The sequence below is a fragment of the Syngnathus leptorhynchus genome, chromosome 1 (assembly GCF_054491065.1).
Source record: "Syngnathus leptorhynchus isolate UIUO chromosome 1, UIUO_Slep, whole genome shotgun sequence".
NCBI classification, from domain to species: domain Eukaryota; kingdom Metazoa; phylum Chordata; class Actinopteri; order Syngnathiformes; family Syngnathidae; genus Syngnathus; species Syngnathus leptorhynchus.
In genome coordinates, this window is record NC_141195.1 from 12,906,086 (window position 1) to 12,926,900 (window position 20,815).

The 20,815-nt window shown below is 39.3% G+C and overlaps 1 protein-coding gene across 2 annotated transcripts in view; it reads left to right on the top strand.

Moving 5' to 3' along the window:
• LOC147062002 (copine-9-like) overlaps window positions 1-20,812 on the top strand; it is a 72,588-nt gene extending 51,776 nt beyond the window's left edge. For both annotated transcript variants that reach the window (XM_085912658.1, XM_085912651.1), the window contains 14 exons: window positions 2,653-2,716; window positions 4,488-4,591; window positions 5,409-5,513; window positions 7,964-8,005; window positions 8,829-8,904; window positions 9,356-9,409; window positions 9,954-10,015; window positions 10,519-10,565; window positions 12,000-12,181; window positions 13,324-13,451; window positions 13,735-13,837; window positions 14,247-14,304; window positions 16,746-16,819; window positions 19,063-20,812. In XM_085912658.1, the coding sequence (XP_085768784.1) occupies window positions 2,653-2,716; window positions 4,488-4,591; window positions 5,409-5,513; window positions 7,964-8,005; window positions 8,829-8,904; window positions 9,356-9,409; window positions 9,954-10,015; window positions 10,519-10,565; window positions 12,000-12,181; window positions 13,324-13,451; window positions 13,735-13,837; window positions 14,247-14,304; window positions 16,746-16,819; window positions 19,063-19,227 (1,264 nt within the window). In that variant the 3' untranslated portion in view covers window positions 19,228-20,812. The remainder of the gene's footprint in view (window positions 1-2,652; window positions 2,717-4,487; window positions 4,592-5,408; window positions 5,514-7,963; window positions 8,006-8,828; window positions 8,905-9,355; window positions 9,410-9,953; window positions 10,016-10,518; window positions 10,566-11,999; window positions 12,182-13,323; window positions 13,452-13,734; window positions 13,838-14,246; window positions 14,305-16,745; window positions 16,820-19,062) is intronic.
• The last annotated feature ends 3 nt before the right edge of the window (window positions 20,813-20,815 follow it).

Here is a 20,815-nt window from a genome sequence, read left to right on the forward strand (position 1 = left end):
TGAGTGACATGCAAGCCCAGTAAGACAAAGTACTATAAGTTGGCTATTTGTCACATCAACATGCCAGAGACTCCAAATGGAAAGTCCAGCACTATAATCTGTCGTATTTACAAGTACATTTTAATTAATATGCACTCTTCCAGTATAAATAAATAAATAAATAAATAAATAAATAAATAAATAAATAACAGGGTATTTTCTATTGGAATATATATTGTCTATCTCGCCCAGGTTGGCACTACTTGAATGCATTCCTAAGAGCATGGAGTTTCAAAAGCAAAACCAGGTTCTGAATCTCAAAGGCACCATGAAATGCAATTAATTGAGTCTGTTTTCAATGAGTCTGTGAACTGTGGAAGAGGTTTTAGAAACTAAATACAACTGTCACTACACTTTTTTTATGCTTGTTTCACATAGCTGTGCTTTTTAGCAACCCTCGTGTTAGTGTTGAAGTCATCTCCTAAAGTTATGCTATAATTTTTTTATTTCTTCAGACAGAATCCAGAGCAAATACAGTAGTAGAAGTGCAGAAATGACAGCGATGTACTTTGTTTACCATTGATTATTTGATTTCATTTTTATTTTATTTATTTTGTTTGTTTGTCTATTTGTAACATGCAAAATATTTGAAAACACTTTACCTTTACACATGATTTAGCTTTATTCCAACTATTAGTTTTATGTGCAGAAAATCCAAAAGGTAAAGCTCTCATTTTACAAGTGAAATTATGCACTCACTTATAGTCAGGAGCCTTGGGTGATAATGACCTGCAGCCCTCTGAAAAACTGAATTTCCCCTTGAGGTACAATTAAAACAACTGTTCTTTTTCGTCTTAGAAAGACTTTAGGTCCAAGAAATGAGTTCCTTCATGGGCTGACTCACCTCAAGTCATAGAAATACTCAGTAGAGCGCAGACCTCTCCAAGTAGGTTGAGAAGCAGTCAATTAGAGTGTGGCCACACTCTAAGGGTGGTGGTACTCTCGTATACTCCTGTAAAGGTTTTCTGATTATGTCTAACTAATAGGAGACCCTGAGGTAAACCTAGAAAACAGAGAAAATTATCCTTCCAATCAATCTGCTTCAGTTCCCTGAGGTACGAGCGAACATTGTTAGGTTGAGGGACTTTCTCTGGTCTGTCTGATGAAAGCATTTCCTGGTTTTAGATCTGCAACAAACTAACAGAAAGAACAACCAATATAATTGAAATAGGATTTCATTTGTTTTGGATTGATCAAGTAACTGTTTGCTCTTTGTATCAATTGCTCCAACAGCTTAAATATCTGTTGAATACACAATCGAGTAACGTGGTAACAGACACAGCAGCATCTGTTTTTGACTCTATTCAAAATCTGATGGTCTAAATCCTCTGTTTGTTATAGCGTACCTATATTTTGTTGCAAACTGGCTCAAATATTAATTGGTTATCAGGATGTGAACAAGTCAATACAACATTGTATTTCAGCACAGGAGTGGACATTAGTCAGTAACATATGACTTACTCAGGAAGTATTATATTTAATCAGTTCACTTGCTGTACTTTTTCATCCGGACCTCGTGTCCTTGGAAGCTGGGTGGGCTTGCTGATAGATGACCTTTTGATTCGATTCCACTGTCCTGCTCCCTTCTTTGAACATCACAACATGCGGTTAGAGTATGTTGTTCCATTTTCAAAGGTCTAAATGCATAGATTTTGAGCTCAGTACTCGGTTTCAATCATTTTTTATGTTTATTAAATTGCTGTCTCAATGAATTAGGATCTGCTTGACTTTGGAGAAATACCAACATGCATTAGCTTTTTCTCATTGGCCTGTCACACAGCCTTTTCCTTTTTTAATGTTTCCCATCATTTCTAAAATGATCGATCAAACAGCAAACAAGCTTTGCCCTTTATCTGCGCCATTTGTCACTAATTTAACCATCAACACTCTCTTTCCGACTCTCATTTTTATCCACATTTACTCCCCACTCCCTTGCGACAGCTCAATAAATCGCTTGTATGCTTGACCTCGAAAATGTTTTCACATGTAAATGGAGGTTTCAAACTGGGGAATAACGAAGACTTGGAATTGACCTGAAACGCATTTAAAACAAGGACTGATGCAATAATTGCCAACCAGGGTGCCATGATGTAGCATCTGGTGTGCTTCAGGAAATTATTCAATTATGGTTTATTTGTCCTATAATTGGTATTTATATACCTTTTTTCATCTACCAATGCTAGCAGCATTGCTTCAAGTATATTGTCTTTGTGTCCGATTAAAAAGGCCAACATTCAATTAATCTGTGAGTAGATTGAATCAAGATCATTATGTCAATTTTCACTTTAGTCATCATGTAAAATGGATGCCTTGGCTCAATAAATATCATGTTAATTTGTAGATCATATTAAAAGTTATGACATTTATTGATAGACCACATATTGTGATCAGTGCACATTTATAATTTTCGTCTTCTGGATTTACCATTTCTGCTTTCTTGCGTTTTCCAAAAATGAGCGAAAGGTTGGCTTAGTTTATGTGGACAGGGATTTTACCATTGTTGTGGATAAAAACATTTTGGGAAATGTCTGCATATATATATAGTGAAGAGTGAAATAAAGAAGATGCATATATGGGGACTAATTTCATGCATCAATCTTTTTCTTTTTGCAGTGGAATTCCAGGAAAGAAGTGTGGGGTCATTATCCTAACTGCTGAGGAGCTCAGCAACTGCAGGGTCAGTAGCCAAACATACGTGCACTCACACACCCCGCAATGAACACACTTGAGCTGTGCCCCAATAATAGGATACACACACACACACGCAAAACTGCAGAAAAGTTTTAATGGTCCCAACTTTTTAGAGGAGTGCGAACTGTGACAAATGAGCTGGAGTTGGACATGTAAATCACTTAGTCAGGGCTCAAGTGTACATTTTTTCCCCGGCTATGATGGTAATATAAATGTCAAATTCCCAACAGTGTTGATCCACCCATACACTCATACACGGTATGAATGATTTAATGATACTGCTATAGTTATTTGTTTTCAAACAGCAGTGGTAAAAATAATTGAACTGCACCAGCATTGAGCGCGGAGAAAATTTGTCAAATTAACTCACAAATACCACGAGAATTCACCTTGCATGCATTATAAATCCAATGGAAGGTAAACCCGAGGCTGGCATGATCATCATCTGTTAAATATTTTTATATTCTGGATTGACATGTATAATAATCTATTATTGATCAGTCACTAAACATGCAACTAATATATTTTTGTTGATGGTAGGAATTGGGGTCAGGAGCGAGAGCACTGTGGATCCCCCCCCCCCACACACACACACACATACACACAAAATAATAGTTAGTGACAGTGTGCTTTTAAAATACAGCATATATCCAGATTGATGATGAGGATCATAATGATTTGGGATTTGGTCACCAAATTAGCAGGTGCTTCGGGGGCGAGGCTGGTACGTGCACATCCACGCCCAGATGAGCGCAGTACTGACCCAAACACACTAAACTAGACTTACGCTGTCAGAAAAATGAAGTAACACCCGTTATCTAGTGAATGTGTGCCAGTCTACCAAAATAGAGAAGCTTGTGTTAGTCCCAGCCATTGCCATTCATATAATATATGGATCGTAACATGAGCTATTGTGAGGTAATTCACTGAGTATCTATTGAAATTAAAACTGAATGCTTAATTTACAATACATTTGTCACGTTTCATTGGCGTGTGTCCATTTGTCCAGTTGTTCCCATCAAAAAAGGAGCACAGACAGGATATTTGGGACCAGCCCACTTATACTCTGGTCCGATTGATCTGATTCAAATTATTATTTAACCATGTATGATTGTATTTTAGATTTTTTAGATGCGGACAACTTTGAAATAAAACTGGCATGTAACACAGAGATAAAGTGACAATGACCCAAACCCAACAAAAATATTCTGTTCCATGTCCATACTTGTAGTATGTGGACACTGACAAATCCAAATGCAATTAATTCTAGATTTAATCATGGACAATCTTTCCAAACTATCCTTCTACTGATCCATACCAAGGATCTAAAAACAACAGCCCTAATAAACCAGTGTCTCATTAATGGATGTAACCACTCATAAATATGCATGAGGCTATTCCCCATTCCTCCATGACTATATTACAGATGATCCGTGATAAAATTTGCTTCTCTCTATAATAAAATATATACTTTAAATGAAACACTGGCCTGAATTCTCCATGTAATATATGCCGTCATTATGAAGATGAGGCTTGACTCCTTGCCGACTTGGGATTTTGCATCTCCATTATAGAACTTTAACTACGACAATTGCTTTGCATTCAGAAGGGGTGTTGTGTTGTAAATTACGGTGTCTGTGTCACAAAAAGATGTAGTCTGGAATAATAAGATGTGCAACACAGCAGGTTGCTGCCTTCAAAATTAAATTGCATTTTAAATGATATTTTCACCAAGCCTTATTTGTCTTGTCTCACAGGATATTGCTACTATGCAGCTGTGTGCCAACAAGCTGGATAAAAAAGACTTTTTTGGCAAGTCAGACCCCTTCCTGGTTTTCTATCGCAGCAACGAAGATGGAACGTGAGTCTCAAAAGCCTCATGGGTTACTATTAGCCTGTGAAAATAAAGGATTCTGGTTTACATTAATTATGATGCTATTTGTGGATATCTGGGATGTGTGATTGAAGCGTTCCTTTTGTTTTTAAGCAGTGGAACCCAATTCCTAATCCAGTCAGGGATTTGGACGGTTTTGCGAAATCTTGACAAGCAGTTTATCATTCAGTCACACAGGCAGATTACAGATCATTGCAGGTTTACATGACTACTGTCATGTTCACGAAATTGCACTTCAGTTTCATTTTTAGACAACTTAATACAAAATATTTGTCACAAAATACATTACTTGGTGGTTCCCAAGTCTTTTCTCATTCTTTCAGTTGAAGAGGCGGACATTTTCTCACAATTTACTGGAATCATGCATAGTGGTTATATTTTTTATTTACAGGAGTTGATACTGTGGAGTTGAAGTGCTTTAACGTTTGCTTTTTGGGGGTAACAAAACAATGTTGTCATCTAAATAGTAATCATATGTAAAATATTATAAATTCTTCAAAGAAATCTTGAGGAAATTCTTTGAGGACTCCGGTACTGAAAAAACTGTGTGGGTAAACAATTTTCACATTACTTCCATCTGGTTTTACTTGTTTGTCATTCTTATTCAAATAACCTCTTGAAGCCTGGTTTTTTGTCCAAGCAGAACCCCATCTGCTCATGTCCTCCAGACAAACTGACGGAGACACATCCCTATAAATGCTGTGTAATTATCATCAAGAAAGCAAATGAGCAATGTTTTGCCTCGTCTGTGTGTTTCTCAAAGTGTTTTTCACTTTTCTGGCAGATTCACCATCTGCCATAAAACAGAGGTGATCAAGAACACGCTGAACCCAGTGTGGCAGCCCTTCACCATCCCTGTTCGAGCTCTCTGCAACGGCGACTATGACAGGTCAGAAAACAGCTGCCCGAGTCATGCATAAATTGCATCGTGAAATGTTGGCTGTTTTGATCGTCCATGTATTTTATGCGTGAATCATTCCCCCTATATAAACTGACATAGGAACCCTGAATACACCAGGAGTCGATGACATCACCTGTTGCCGGGGCGGTCAGAATAATGCCAGCAGTCGGTCATTTTGTCCCGGGGACCAGCGCCGGTGTTATTGAGATCGCCTCGGTTTCCACACCGCAATCTGCATTACATTGACATTCCGAGTGTGCCGAGCAGATGTGATAGCCACTTGCGGGCAGGTGCGCACTGCATATACTTAATACCTTTCACGGCTCCTGTCTAACTGCTCTTGTCCTTGTGGGAATAAGATCATCGTATTACACACCTAAAAGTGTGAACATTGGATTACGATGCATGGCATTTCAATTTTTTCTCAGCGCCAGTAAAATAAAACAGCAATCCTCCGATGATGCAAATCTTTCAACATGTGATATAAACCGGGTGCTACTATCACGTTGCCCTTTTTTTCCCTAGCCAGTATATCTCAAAAAGCAGTGGATAGCAGAATTACTAGAGGCTATTACTGGCATATTTTACAATTGGTGCTCTCATGAGACACCACTACTTTACACGTGGGAATAAAATTAAATGTTAATGTGTGAGCTGAGTAACACTTATGATCATATTACTACAGTGGCCCTGAAGTGCTAAACACATTAAGCAACAGCAAAAAACATGAAAACAAATATTAAAACAGAAAAAAAGCTGGTAAAAAAGTAAATAAAATCTAATCAGCAAAGAAACAGCAAATAGGAATTTCACAAATACAAAAAAAACTAAACTCCTCATCAAACACAGGTTTCATTTTGAAGAAACCACATCTTACGGAATACTTTCATGGTCAAAGGCAAACAGTGCACATGTTCAATTAACTCGTCCCTCTTTTCCGATCAGCCATAAGTCAAACACGCACCAACCGCATTTGGTAAGAAAAAGTCATTTTGGTTGGTCATTTGTTCACAATTAGCTTTGTCCCCCCCCCCCCGTGTTTTTGTCGCTTTTTGTTGTGTTTAGTTATCTGTTTTTGTGGTCTGCACTTCAGGGCAACTGTAGCTTACAGCAAAAATCCACAATTAAATGGAATAGACAAATAGTCTACACAATTCAAAATAAACTTAACAAGTGAAATAAAAATGGTGTTGGCAGCCACAGCAAAAAAAATCTGTTTTTTTTTTCTCACACAGTTGCTTAGCCTGTTGTTGCTAGGCAACATAGGACAGCGCTCTCCACTGCCCCACATCAGGGGGAAAGAGCAAATTCCACAGAGACACTGTCAGTAACATCAACCCCAACTGTATAAGTATCATGAATTTCATTATATTCATTTTGCAATCGATGTGAAAACCATGTCTCACCCAAGTGCCATCACAACAGTGTACAAGAAATTTCAGCCATATGTCCCTTGGAAATCTTCCTCTGCCAAATTTATATCTGCAGTGGCATTTTTCGACTATATTTCTACAGGGAGTGCATGGGAACATAATATTGATAACCCAAAATGAAAACAATACATCAACTAGGAACACAAAAACAACCAAAGTGGATAAACGATGGGGTTAGGATGTATATGATGACTACTGAACTCAAAATACCTTCATTAATTAGGGCTGTACCATTTAGCTGTTTATTAGAAGGGATTGATAGTCACGAGCTGATCCACAGTGCTCTCACTCCCGACAGATGCCAATCATGCCAGCCTGGGGTGTACTTTCCATTGGGGTTATAAGGCGGGATGGCGGCCATGACTTTTAACTCTGCAGTTAGTTCTGAGTTTCCAAGGCCACGGCGGCCAGGGACATGATCCCCTAGCAGGGTGATGCTTTTGTTTCCGCAATGTCAGGCACAGCGGACTCAGGTTTACCCAAAAAAATGAAACCATTTCTATGCATCCAGAACAAAAATAGGGCCCCAGGTCTTTCATCACCGTTGTACCTTATAAGTTCTATCTTTATTTCCATGATGTCATCTGTGGCAGTCTTTTTAAGACCATCAGTGGTAAGATGCTCTGTCCCACTAGTGTTATTGTCTGTTGGTGCTGCGCGTATTATATTTTTCTAATAAATCATCAGCATTCTGCCAGGCTGTTTTTTTCTTTCCTGCACTTGGGTCTACCAGTTTCTTCTATGTGAAGATAAAATATTTCAAAAAATTTAAAAGCCAACTGTTTTGAAATAACAATGAATTGTTACGGCCATTTTTTTTGCACTGCCAGTCGTGTTGTTTCAGTGAAGCACCCTGTTTGCTTTGTAGTGCCAGCAGGTGCTGCATTTTTAATATTCAACAGTGTTGCAATTCATATTTAACCTTATTTCTGCTGGCAGAGAAACACATTGTTGAATCATTGAATTGCATTGGCGCACTCATAAATAATATGATCTCTATTTCAGGACTGTAAAAATAGACGTCTATGACTGGGATCGAGATGGAAGGTAAAGGCATGTTACCTCCCTGTCAACCTCACAGTTATCAGTATTCCATGTTCGTATGTTCCAGATAAAGGGGTTTTTTTTCATTTCACAAGGTAATAATATTACATTTATGTCACGTGTCTCTGAGCTTTGTTGTTCTACATTCTCGCTAATGTCTCATGATTAATTGCTGTGACTGCACGTGTATGCTGAGCTGACTGCTTCCTAGCCCTTAATTAGAATTGTTTTATTTGTCATACATTCAAGATGTTATAAATAGTCACTTTGGTAATTTTGTCCTTCAAACAAGATCATACATTTTGTGATTTTCAAAAGGTCATCGTAATCCCTAATTTTCTATTTAGAAACCATTCATGACTGCCGGCAGACAGGTCATTCAATAGCATCTGAACTTTCTTGTTTCTCTACCTCGGTGTTTTTTTTTCCCAGAATGCGTCAGAATGCGCACATGAGCACGTGCTCTTTAAACGCTAGTTTACTGATGCCATGTCTGCTGTGTGGCTGGTGTGTATTGTGGTAATGAAGTTTATTATAGTGCAGCAAATTACAGGCCCTCGGAGAAAGAAGGTGATGTGCTTATTTATTTGCAGGACACATAACAGTGATTACTTTGGAAACTGTTGCCCACTCCCACTCCATATCAGCTTCTAAACTTGCTTGAATTTGTGTATCCTTATGACTGGAACATAAACTCACACCGTCACAATACACAAGGGGGTTAATCTGGCAGACCCGCAGAAGGAGATGTGAATAGACCTGACACTTTGTCTCAGATGATGACATTTGGATTCATGCTTACCCTTGTGTGGGTGTGTGTTTGCAGCCATGACTTCATTGGCGAGTTCACCACCAGCTACAGAGAGCTGTCCCGCGGACAGAACCAGTTTAACGTCTATGAGGTGAACTTGTTGAAATGTTATTCAAATGTTTTTGGGACTAATACAGTTGCAACATTTCATTGTAGGAATAATTAGTAATATACTGCAACATAATCTCTGAATTCTGGGAAAATTATCTTTTGAAGTAAGAAAGCAAAGAACAAAAATGTAAACATCCATCTATTTTGTCCGCCCTCAAACTAGTTAAATTCCACGATTTATTTGCGGGAAAATAATGACCCCACTGAATTTTGTGGCGAATCATTTGTGGATAGCTATCAATCGGTGGTGATTTTATTCATGCATTTTTAAAATGAATCATCTTTATCAGATGTTTTGAAATAATTTCAGTTTAAATTCATAGACAGCCATGATGATCATTGTTTCATTTCATTTTCATTTTAAAGCATTGTCCAATGTATGATACTCATGTGCGGTAACCTCATATGCCCCTTTTTCCTATCACGTACAGGTTTTAAATCCCAAGAAGAAGGGCAAAAAGAAGAAGTATGTCAATTCAGGAACTGTGAGTCTTTCCACCTCCCCTGCATTTGTCTGTTTATAAGGTGGCAGGCAGCAACTATGAGGACCTGGGCTTTGAAGCCACAAGTTCAAGTCCCGCTGTTGTCAAACTAGAATAATGTTAGTTTTTGGAGTGATGCTGGTTTGGTTGATGTCTACTACTGTTGAGGTCCGCTTGAGGCAGGCAACGCAAGTGACAAGCTGAATTGGTGCAACACGTTTCGCACACCTCTTTCACGCTGATTGTCTCCTTGCATTCCTGTATTTGTGATCTGGTTCTGTGTGTGGTTTGTAACACAAAAATATACAGCAGAGCATAACTTCAATTTCCCCTTGTCACAGTAGAATAAATTGAAATTAAATTGGAATTAGTGGCTTCTCATTGGTATTTTTTATGTTACTCACACCAAATATCTTATGTCTTTTTCTCCCAATGTCTGCTACGCCCTCTGGCAACTTGTATGTGTTTGTCCCTTCCCATTGGCATGAATATGGCTCCGTTTCCATTTGTGTGTTTGTGTGCGTGCATGTGTCCGTGTACACACAAGGTAACTCTGCTGTCCTTCAAAGTGGAGTCTGAGTACACCTTTGTGGATTTCATCCGAGGAGGGTGAGTGGAATTAATGATTAACCGGCTCTCACAGTGTCAATGCCACCCAGTTGTGTGCACAAGTGCGTACATGTGTGTACTTTGACACACCAAAAGCTTTGTGAGCATCAGACTAAATTGATATTGACTTTGACAAAATTACACCTGAGGAATTTTGCACTCCTAATTCTCTTGTATGTATTCAGGTCATTATTCTCTTATAATTGAGTACTTTTTTTGGCAGAAAGTGGTAGGACGAATATTGAGAATGCGTACTAATGGGCACCTTCTGTTGTGTTGTTTTGCCTAAATGTACAATCCTTAGCAAGTTTATTAGAATCATTTTTTATATTTTTGTCATGAATGCATCAGTTAGTAGAGGTCCTTTAACCAAATTACATTTTACAGTGCAATAATGAATCCATTAATGTTCACATGCACGACTGTATAATATTTCCTGCATGTACATTGACTTGTGTTTTTTGTTGTTTCTTCACTTTTGGGGTGAATTTTGCGTGCACCAGGACGCAGCTGAACTTCACTGTTGCTATAGACTTTACGGCATCAAATGGTAAGATTCTCAAGGCCTTTTCACATTGCATCTTAAATAAATAAATAAAGATTCAATTTAGGCGAGCGCACCATGATGGTGCATTCAGTAAGAGAGTTGGTGGAGAAGTAATTTCAAAGATTTTTGAAAATGCAGCGTGACATGGTAAAGAGGGAAACCGGTCCCTGCTCATCCATGCTCGTACACCTCAAAGCAACTCTGAGGGCTGATGGCCGAGTCTAAACTCGAATTTTAAATTTCTGTCATGCCATTAGAGTCCGATAAACTCATCCTTTGCTGCTCATCTGCCTCCTTTTCCTCTTTCTTCTAAGCAAATCCAGGGATTTTCGTTGAAACAGTGACAAACACTGCACATAATGCCAAGATGCGGCCTACTTTGTTATGATGTAAAAGCACCAGGCCACTTCCAAACAGCACCAAATATGGGATAGCTTGCACCATGTCATCTGTCATTTCTGCGCTGTCTTGCATCCCTCTGCAGTTTGAAGCCTTATACAGCCTAATACAGTTTGAAAATCAGATATGAAGAAGGGATTCATTGTGTTTAACCAATAGAATTACTATGGACGTTTTTCAGAAAGCTGTGATTTCCGGATTTTAATTTTTCACTATTTACGTTCACAAAGCTCATTAAATGTTAATTCATTTAACTCAAATTCTGAACAAGTAGTGTGCAGTTTATTTATATTTAATAATCTTAATAATCAAGTCATATTACATTATTCAGTTTGTTAATCATTGATCACCCTCATGAATAGACATCCATTTGTAAACTCTTATCCCTGTTGCACTTGTTAAATAGAGTATGATGATTTCAAATTCAATATTTTATATGATCTGGCTATTATGCATACATGTTTTTTCAGTAGAGGCGGTTATAGTGCCAGGGCGGCTCGGTGGCGCAGTGGTTAGCACGTCCACCTCACAGTTAGGAGGGTGCGGGTTCGATTTCACCTCCGACCCCTCCCTGTGTGGAGTTTGCATGTTCTCCCCGTGTCCGCGTGGATTTTCTCCGGGCACTCCAGTTTCCTCCCACATCCCAAAAACATGCTTGGTAGGCTAATTGAGCACTCCAAATTGCGCCTAGGTGTGAGTGCGAGTGTGGATGGTTGTTCGTCTCTGTGTGCCATGCGATTGGCTGGTGACCGGTTCAGGGTGTCCCCCGCCGACTGCCCGATGACCGCTGGCATAGGCTCCAGCACGCCCACGACCCCCATGGGGACAAAGCGGTACAGAAAATGGATGGATGGACGGTTGTAGTGCCTCTTATAGAATTAGAGAGTGTCATATGTTTTTTCTGTTTCTTAATTATCTAAATTAGACATAAGAGGAAGAAACATATCTTATTAAACATTAATTTTACAAAGTTATGGTATCTGAAAGCAAGCAATCTTTTTCTATATCTTTGTTTTGTTTTGTTTGCCTCTCTGCAAGGTAATCCATCGCAGCCCACCTCACTCCACTATATGAGCCCCTACCAGATGAATGCATATGCCATGGCCCTGAAAGCAGTGGGTGAGATTATCCAGGACTATGACAGTGACAAGCTCTTTCCTGCCTATGGCTTTGGCGCTAAGATGCCCCCTGATGGCAAAATCTCCCATGCTTTCCCACTGGTAAGAAGCACATCATTTCATATCACCTGCAGAGGACACGCACACATATACACTCACACACAGCACACCCGGAGCATGATGTGGTTGGGACCGGGAGTTGTTGTTGCGACAACAGCTGGCTAACAAGTTGTGCTCATCTGCCTGCCAGCAGGAATCGCTCAGCACCCTTTCGCCTTGCAACTTGTGTCCTTCCGCTTGGCTTTCCAGACAGCCCTTACTTTGCACCAAAATACAGTATAGGATTGACCTGTGTACATGCATAAATGAATACTGGACAAGTAAACATACATTACAAAACAGGAAATAATGCAGAGCAGAATGCAAGATTAGCCAAGGAACTGTGTATTGTAAGGAGAAGCTCGTATCTTGAACACAACCTATTTCAGGATGCCAGTTGCCCATCATCATCACACATGGAATCAGGCTTGTCACACACATTTTTGCTGCCAGCTAATGTCACAGAGGGCCATCCAGACTGAGTCAAGGATATAAGTCCCCAATATCAACAAATTAAATTTGAATTTATCCTGAGATGTGATTTGGGGAAAAAGAATGGTTGCAAACCTGGTTAAAGTGAAGAAAAACTGCAACTTTACATCAGATTTTCTGCCTAAAGAACAAGAACAAATCCATTTATCAATGAGTACAAAGTAGACATACTGTTTTTTTCTTCAGTGGGACAATAAAATGATGTGGCAGGCTAAAACTGCTCCCCCGGCCTTGAGTTTTACACCTTTACTTTAGATGCTCATTGAGCTGATGTTTCACATCATGATTTGCAGAAGTCGTTGTATTCTCTCCTGAAATTCACAATTTTATTCCCTTCATGTCATGCACTATAAAGTAAGAGTTTCAGAATAATTTGGATGGTGTAAAAATTCATGCATTTATGTTATAACCGCACAGACAACTTTTGTTCTGTGTTCATTGCAGTGCTTAACAAACATGATTGACGCAGTTTATTTGGATTGATTCTCTTTGCTTAAAAGCCTTTTCACTTTTGCCCACAATTTGAGAGCAATACGTTACATATATGTACTATGAATATGAGTAAAAAAAGAAAAAAAGCAAAGAAAAAAAGACAAGAGCTTAACTCTGACTTAAAGGTGTTGTCTTTCATAATGCATTGCTTTGTTTTTCAGGGTAGCAATAATGATAATCCAAACTGCGTGGGCATCGATGGCGTCATGGAGGCCTACTTCCAGAGCCTAAGAACTGTACAGCTCTACGGACCTACCAACTTTGCACCTGTCATAAACAAAGTGGCAAAGTGAGTGTTTGCCGAGGGTTTAGAACTAAATGACACTTATAATACAATTGCAAGTGTATTTGTTAATCTTCCTCTAAACTCAATTATATTTAGTTGGCCAAATGAAAAGTAGAGGATGAACATTTTTTTGTGGTCACAAACCCTTGATCACATGTATGCAATTCTGTTAAAGACTGGAATTATTGTAGACTTGTGTGCAATGTTATTTTATAGTCTTTCTTTTGGCCAAACTATCTGTATATGTGTGTGTGTCTCTGTGTGTGTGTGCGTGTGTGTGTGCCAGCTGTGCATCAGAGATAACAGATGGCTCGCAGTACTTTGTCCTGTTGATGATCACAGATGGAGTCATATCTGACATGGTCCAAACCAAAGAGGCCGTGGTCAATGTGAGTAAACACACATGTTTGTGCAGGCACGTTTCCAACGCATTTCTTTGGCTTGCATTCACTTCTAACAGATTTACCATACGTGACTGATAATTCGACCCATGTCAATCCCATATGCAATATTTTACATCATGAAACCTTTACAGTTTTATATTTTATATAGCCATAGATCTTAACAGCCTGTGCTCATGAGGATTGAGTACAAATGTTTGCATAAAATATTACTTAAGTATCTGTCATACCTGTCCTTCAATTGCCCTTTTCCTGCGTGTCTGAATGGGGCAGAGACAGATTAATTGCACCACCCTTTTGTAGCTAAATATAATACATTTTGGTTTTCCATTTTGTCCTGCCAGTGTGCCAGTTTGGATATTTATGTGGTTTTTCTTTTGTGCTGTCTCCTGTGCAGGCAGCATCACTCCCGCTGTCTATAATCATCGTAGGTGTAGGGCCCGCTGAGTTTGATGGTGAGTATTACAGGGTCGGGATATGACTGGAAAAAAATAATGAGTGATAAATTTGAATACTTTTACTATTTCTAAAGAACTAGTGGTGCTGGTTAAAGCGGGAGTCAACAATTTTTTGGGACGATAATGTGTTCTATGCCTCCGCACTAGTCTAAAGACAACATTTTGATTAGTATTGTGTATATGGAAGATGAATTATGCCGCACAATACTTCTCAATCCTTATCCTTCTCAAAGTCTGCCATTTTGCCACTTAAAATGACATCACAGTGCCCAAGCACTCAAGTAAGGACCGTCACATGACCAAAGCCAGAAAACAGATGAGCCGTGTCTTTACATGAGCCCTAAGGCACTGTGATGTCATTTCTATTTCTAGCAAGATTTCATGTGTATTAACCTTTTGCATGCAGGCAGAATGGGTTTCTTTCCCACTCATTGAAAGTGTGAATGTTCGTGTCAATAGTCGTCTGCCTCTATATATGTCCTGTAATTGATTGTCCAGCGGTCCAGCTTGTCCAGGGTCCAGTCTGCCTTTCACCCGAAGTCAGCTAAGATAGGCTCCAGCTCTCTGCAACACTAACCAGTATAATCAATATAGACAGGGAATGCGCTACACTGGAGCTCGAGGGGCATCGGAAATCGGCGTAGCTCCTGGAGCGTTTGAATTAATATTCTAAAGTATAGTATATAAATTATTTTCTTAGCCCCAGTATGTATCCGCAAAGCTCTCATTTAGCCTCAGGAAAGAAATACATTCTGGTGCTCTGCTCGAGTATAGAGAATAGATGAATGGAATAGAAAAGATAATATTCCACACCCTAGATCCATGCAAAAATTCCCAGCAGGAGAAAAGAATCCAAAGCGGTGCTGACCTGAAGTGATTAGTTGTGGTTGTGAAGATATAATTGGCAATTTTGCCAGAGAGAAAAGGGAGGAAAGTGATCGATCTTTTCTGTTGACTTTGCTTTCTCCACAACCCATGGTTCACCTAGGTTTTATTTTAAGGCAGTGCCAATACATTTGTTGGTAGTCACGAGTGCCATCAATTGATATGTTCAATTCATTCCAGAAAGAAACCTTGAGTTAATGTAGTTTAATGTCAAACCCTGGCTTGCCATCAACTATGAACCTTTAGCTGATGTTACGCTTCAGTGATGTGTGACGATTTAAACCTCAGGGTTAGATTGTCTTTTATTTTTTTCTAATTTGGAAATCCAATATCAGGAATGCAATGCAGTCAGCCATGTTTGAAGGTCACATGTGCTACCTGTGTGTGTGTGTGTGTGTGTGTGTGTGTGTGTGTGTGTGTGTGTGTGTGTGTGTGTGTGTGTGTGTGTGTGTGTGTGTGTGTGTGTGTGTGTGTGTGTGTGTGTGTGTGTGTGTGTGTGTGTGTATCTTGACATATATTATATTTAATACTCATACTGACTCGTACTGAGTATCAATTGTATGAGAAATGATGCCTCTAGAGCTCTGGCATGGTTGCACCTTGATGTGTTTGCTTGGCTGAATACATTGTGTTAAGCAGCAATTCTGCAATCGGCAACGTGCACTCTGACAACAACAAGGATCATTGCGAATCCACACGTAAACACAAAGAGATCTCTGTCATGCCAACATCAAGTATCAGGCCTACAGACATACTGTAACTGTAGTTAGTTAGTCAGTCAGTCAGTCAGTCAGTCAGTCAGTCAGTCAGTCAGTCAGTCAGTCAGTCAGTCAGTCAGTTAGTTAGTTAGTTAGTTAGTTAGTTAGTTAGTTAGTTTGTTTGTTTGTTTGTTACTTACGTGGCTTGACTAGATATTCATATTTCCTCTCATTTTCACTGCATTACTAATACATTGTTGAACAGTAAATAGAGAAACTGTGAACTGTCAGACTTATGCCAGTATTGTCAGCAAATGTCGTGTTCCCAACGTTATGGGTGCCGACAGCAAAATTTGCAGCTCATGGAGCTCGCACAATCACTCAACCGAAAAACAAAAAGGGCAATAAGTGGCTTTTTCAATGTATCTCACGTTATGACCAATGAGCATATACTATGACCTTCATTTCCAGATCGGGGTTGACAGTACTGTAAATACAGTATGCATTCATTACATGTGAGATTGTGGTGGTTCTGCAATTGAGGACATCTAAACACAATTCCCCAACAAGTACCCTCTTATTGTTAGCACAAATGTCTTATGAAGCAATGTGAAGCTCCCCCGCAGCTTCACATTTAAACAAGTGGGCTTCTCAATTTTCTGACCTGTGATTTGAATTTGTGTCATCTTTGCAGGAGCTATGACATTTTTCGTTGCATAAAATGTTCTGTCCACACTCCACTCGACACCTTTCTCCTCCTGCTGTTCCATTTTAGTAATGACATTGATCATTTTCATTTTCCCTCTCAGTGGCTCTGTTATTGAGTCATTCTTTCATTGTCTCTGCTGCTTTTAGCAATGGAAGAGCTGGATGGAGATGAGGTGAGAGTATCCTCCAGAGGGCGCCTCGCCGAGAGAGACATTGTGCAGGTACTCATCACCATTCCATTGAACTAGGCTGGGGAGATTTAAGCGGTAACAAAGAAGTGCATCGTGAAAGAAGGCTTCAATCAGCTTCTAAATTGGTTCCCTTCTTCCATTTAACTCATCTGCACGCTCTGAATTTTTTAGGACATACTAGTACTTGGACATGTTTTTTTTCCTCAGTTCTTCAACAAGTGTACTTTTTTCATTTTTCATATACGCACGCACACACACACACACATACACACACACTCCTTATATACAGTATGGATATTAGGGTTGCCCAAGTGTAGGCATTAACTTTGGAGATTGATTAAAATTATTTCAAGTGTTAGAGCAAATTGACTCAGTAAACTCAGTTTAATTTACTTTCTGTGCATCTTCATTTATATGCCAAGACAAGTGTAGTTTGCCGTGTTTGTGGATTTAGCAGACCTCTTTGGGCCTCTCCACGTACCCAGCACACCTGACAAAAAGTATAGTACTAGATTAGAATTCCTACCAGGTTAAGTTGTGGACTGGTGATCAAACGCAGATTATGAGCTCCATGAACGTGTGATGATGTCATCGTATTTTAATCAGAAATATAACACCCTGTGGGACAATCCAAATCGCAATCTATATTGAAATAAATTAGTTGGACGAATATCATCAAAATATTTTTTAAATATGGCACAACTATGGAGTGTATCTGTAGATTGGCATGAATGGCCAACTGATCGGGAGGGGAAAGCGGTCCTCCCCATAGCAGCCAACTTTATATCATCCGCAAGATGAGAACTTCTTCCAGTTCTTTTTAAATGTACTTTCTATGTGCCAGTGTGTCTGTGTTTCATCCCACAATGGTGCGCAACAGCGCCAGTCTAGGAAAATACCAAAAGAAAGAGAACTTCACACACACACACACACACACACAGTTAAGGCTGTGCTTTGTGCTAGATGCACTGAGAATGAAAATAGGACCCTTAATAAAAAAAAAGAAATGCTGGTGATTCAAAGGTTTGGGCCATAATACTAGCCTAAAAGCGATCAGTAAATCAAAGTCAACCTCAACAACTGTGCTTAGACTGCCCCCGCTTTCTCCTCTGTCTACAGGTAAGAGATATTTTGCTATATGCCACTGCCTATATATGGCACTAATAGCTCGAAGACACTAAAACAACACAGTGGTAGGAGGCATGTGATTGTGTATGTATCATTATATTAGATGTAAAAGTTCATATTATGTATATGGATGCTAGTTAAGGTTTGACTGACCTACATTCAACATTTGCCCAGATTTTTAAGACGTACATTAATCAAAGGCCTGCTTATTGACTGCATGATTTCTGCTCTCAGGCCAAAGCTGTATTGATATTGCCATTATCTTTCAGCATCAAGGCCCTTCCACATAATTGCCCGCTGTTTGTTTTACAACTACAATCTCATTTGCATGCATGCTTCCAATTACCTTTAACCTTTCAATGACAATCATTTTTTAAGACTTCGTGAGGAGAAGAGGGTGGGGGAACAACAAAAATCAATTGATCGATTCAGTTACTGCAGCCTACTTGATATCGATCCAAAATGTTGTCTACCGCTATTTTGTCTGGCAGCACCGCTGACTTTCCCACCCACCGTAAGTCACATAGTTCTCATTAGAGGAACAATCATGTTGTGTTCTGCGACATGTATTTTGTTTACAGGATTAACATAACATTGATTTGGTGATTTGGGGGGGAATTTAGATTGACAGAAAATAGACCTTGCCTTGCGCCATTGTAGTGAGACTGTTGTAGTCAGTCCAAAGTATCTGATTATAATAGTTACATTCTTTAAAGACATTGGTTGTAGAATTCTTACTTGTGTTTGATTCCCAGATTACCCATCGACCATGTTTTCTATGTTTTGCCCAGAGCATAGAAGGCAAAATCAATAATTAATGATGTATATTTCGTTTAATGACATCATTTAGAAATCATCTTCAGAGGTTATTTACAATGGGAAACAACATGGAGCAGTTGGGTAAATAATAAATGTGTACGTCATATGTTTAGTTGTTTTTGGGGTTGTGTACATTTTTGAAAGAGTGAAAGAGATTAGGGCGAAATCTGTTCTGAGATGTCATTGAGCGATCATGTCTCATTTCACTTAAATTGGCCTATTAGTCAAAAAGACAAGTGAGTGCAGAAAGCAGCACTGTTTAATCATAATTAGTCCACACAAGTAATTGAACTTGGTCAATATGCTTTTGTTCCCCGCCTCTCCAGTTTGTTCCCTTCCGAGACTACGTGGACAGATCTGGAAACCAAGTCCTCAGTATGGCGCGGCTGGCTAAGGACGTACTCGCTGAGATCCCCGACCAGCTTTTGTCCTTCATGAAGAGTCGCGGAATTGAACCAAGACCATGCGTCTCTTCCTCGCCCCTTCCATAACAGCACAAAGCGATCCTGCTTGATTCCCCTCTCTCCACCTAAAACTTTATCCTCCTTTTTGACACCTCCCCTACCAACAGTGAAGTCACTTTGCCACGCAGAAGTGAACAAAAGCATCCTTCCTTCTCACCAGTCAAGTTCAAGTGCAGCAAAGCATTAACACCAAGTCCTGACTTTACTTGCAAATGGGTACTACAACTTTGCATTATAGTAATTCCTAATCATACAGATATCAGATTATAGACATAAAATAAAAGCAGAAATATGGGGGAAGGGGGGCGAGGAGGGCGGGATTGTAAATTCTAATTTTAACATATAAATTTGCTTGAATCAAATAGAATTAGTAAACTATATGAATATCTAATTGTATCTTCATTCTTACAAATAAACACTTATACACACACACATACACACACACACTCGTAATTCGTTTTGCCACACCCACCCATCCTTTCGCTGCGTGAAGTGATGCTGGGTGCAGATTTGCCCTCCCGCTGTTAGACAAATGCCAGTCTCCCTCTCTGGCTGCCCTGGAGAGAGGAAGTGGAGGAGGAGGAGGAGGTGTAGAGAGTGAAGAAATGAAAAGTGAGCCAGGTGCAAGAGAGCAAGGGAGCAAGTGTGGAGCCAAGTGAGGAGGAATAAAGGAAGATCCGGAGACTTTGACTTGATGCCTGAAACGAAGATAGAGGATGGTGGATGATGGAAAGAGGGAATGACAACGAAGGTCACAAAAGGCACACATTTCTATTTCCGACGGGCATTTTTGTGGGGAAGAGACGCTCCCTGGTGGACAAATGCACATTCTTTGAAAGGCAATAGACTTGAATCTGAGTGTAGGATTGTCCTATGCATGCCTCCACTACTGTTTATCCATCCTCCATGACTTGACTGGGTGTCAGAAACTGAGCTGTGAACAAAGGTCGCCCACTTGTGACCATGATTTGTACAGACAAGTATCTGTATTATGCATGCAAACCACTATGATCATCACAGTCAGTAGTTAAAACAGTAGTGATGAAAAGACTTAATAATACTACAGTCAAATTCAATCAACCAGGTGTATTTTTTAAAATGTATTTTTCAGCGTAAAGATGGTGGCTTAACAGGATGCTGTAAACATTTGTGCAAGTATATGAATCAATTTTAAAACCTTGTATTCTTGATAATATAAAAGATGTTGTCCTTGCGTCTCTTGCATGTTGGGAATAAATGTCTAAATACTCCAAATAGTTTGATCACTGCTGTATTCAGACTTAAATTAGCCTGTGGTCTTTATTTAACAATAGAATACTTTTATCTGTCTCATCATTGGCTTATGCACGAATAGAAATGCCCATACATGGTCCTCAGATTTCTTGTACAGAAAATCAAGTTTTAATTCATTAGATGATATGCTTGAAACCAAAACTGGTTTAGGCGTTCAGTAGCAACTTTTTTATTCTGTGTATTGTTGAGTCTATATTGTATTTTGGTGTAATAAATGTTTGGACTGCTAAACTGGTCAAACTCAAAGTGATACATGTCCATGTTTTTGATCAAATGGATGAACAGGTGTATGAAGGACCACAAGTTCCAAAATAAAATAAAT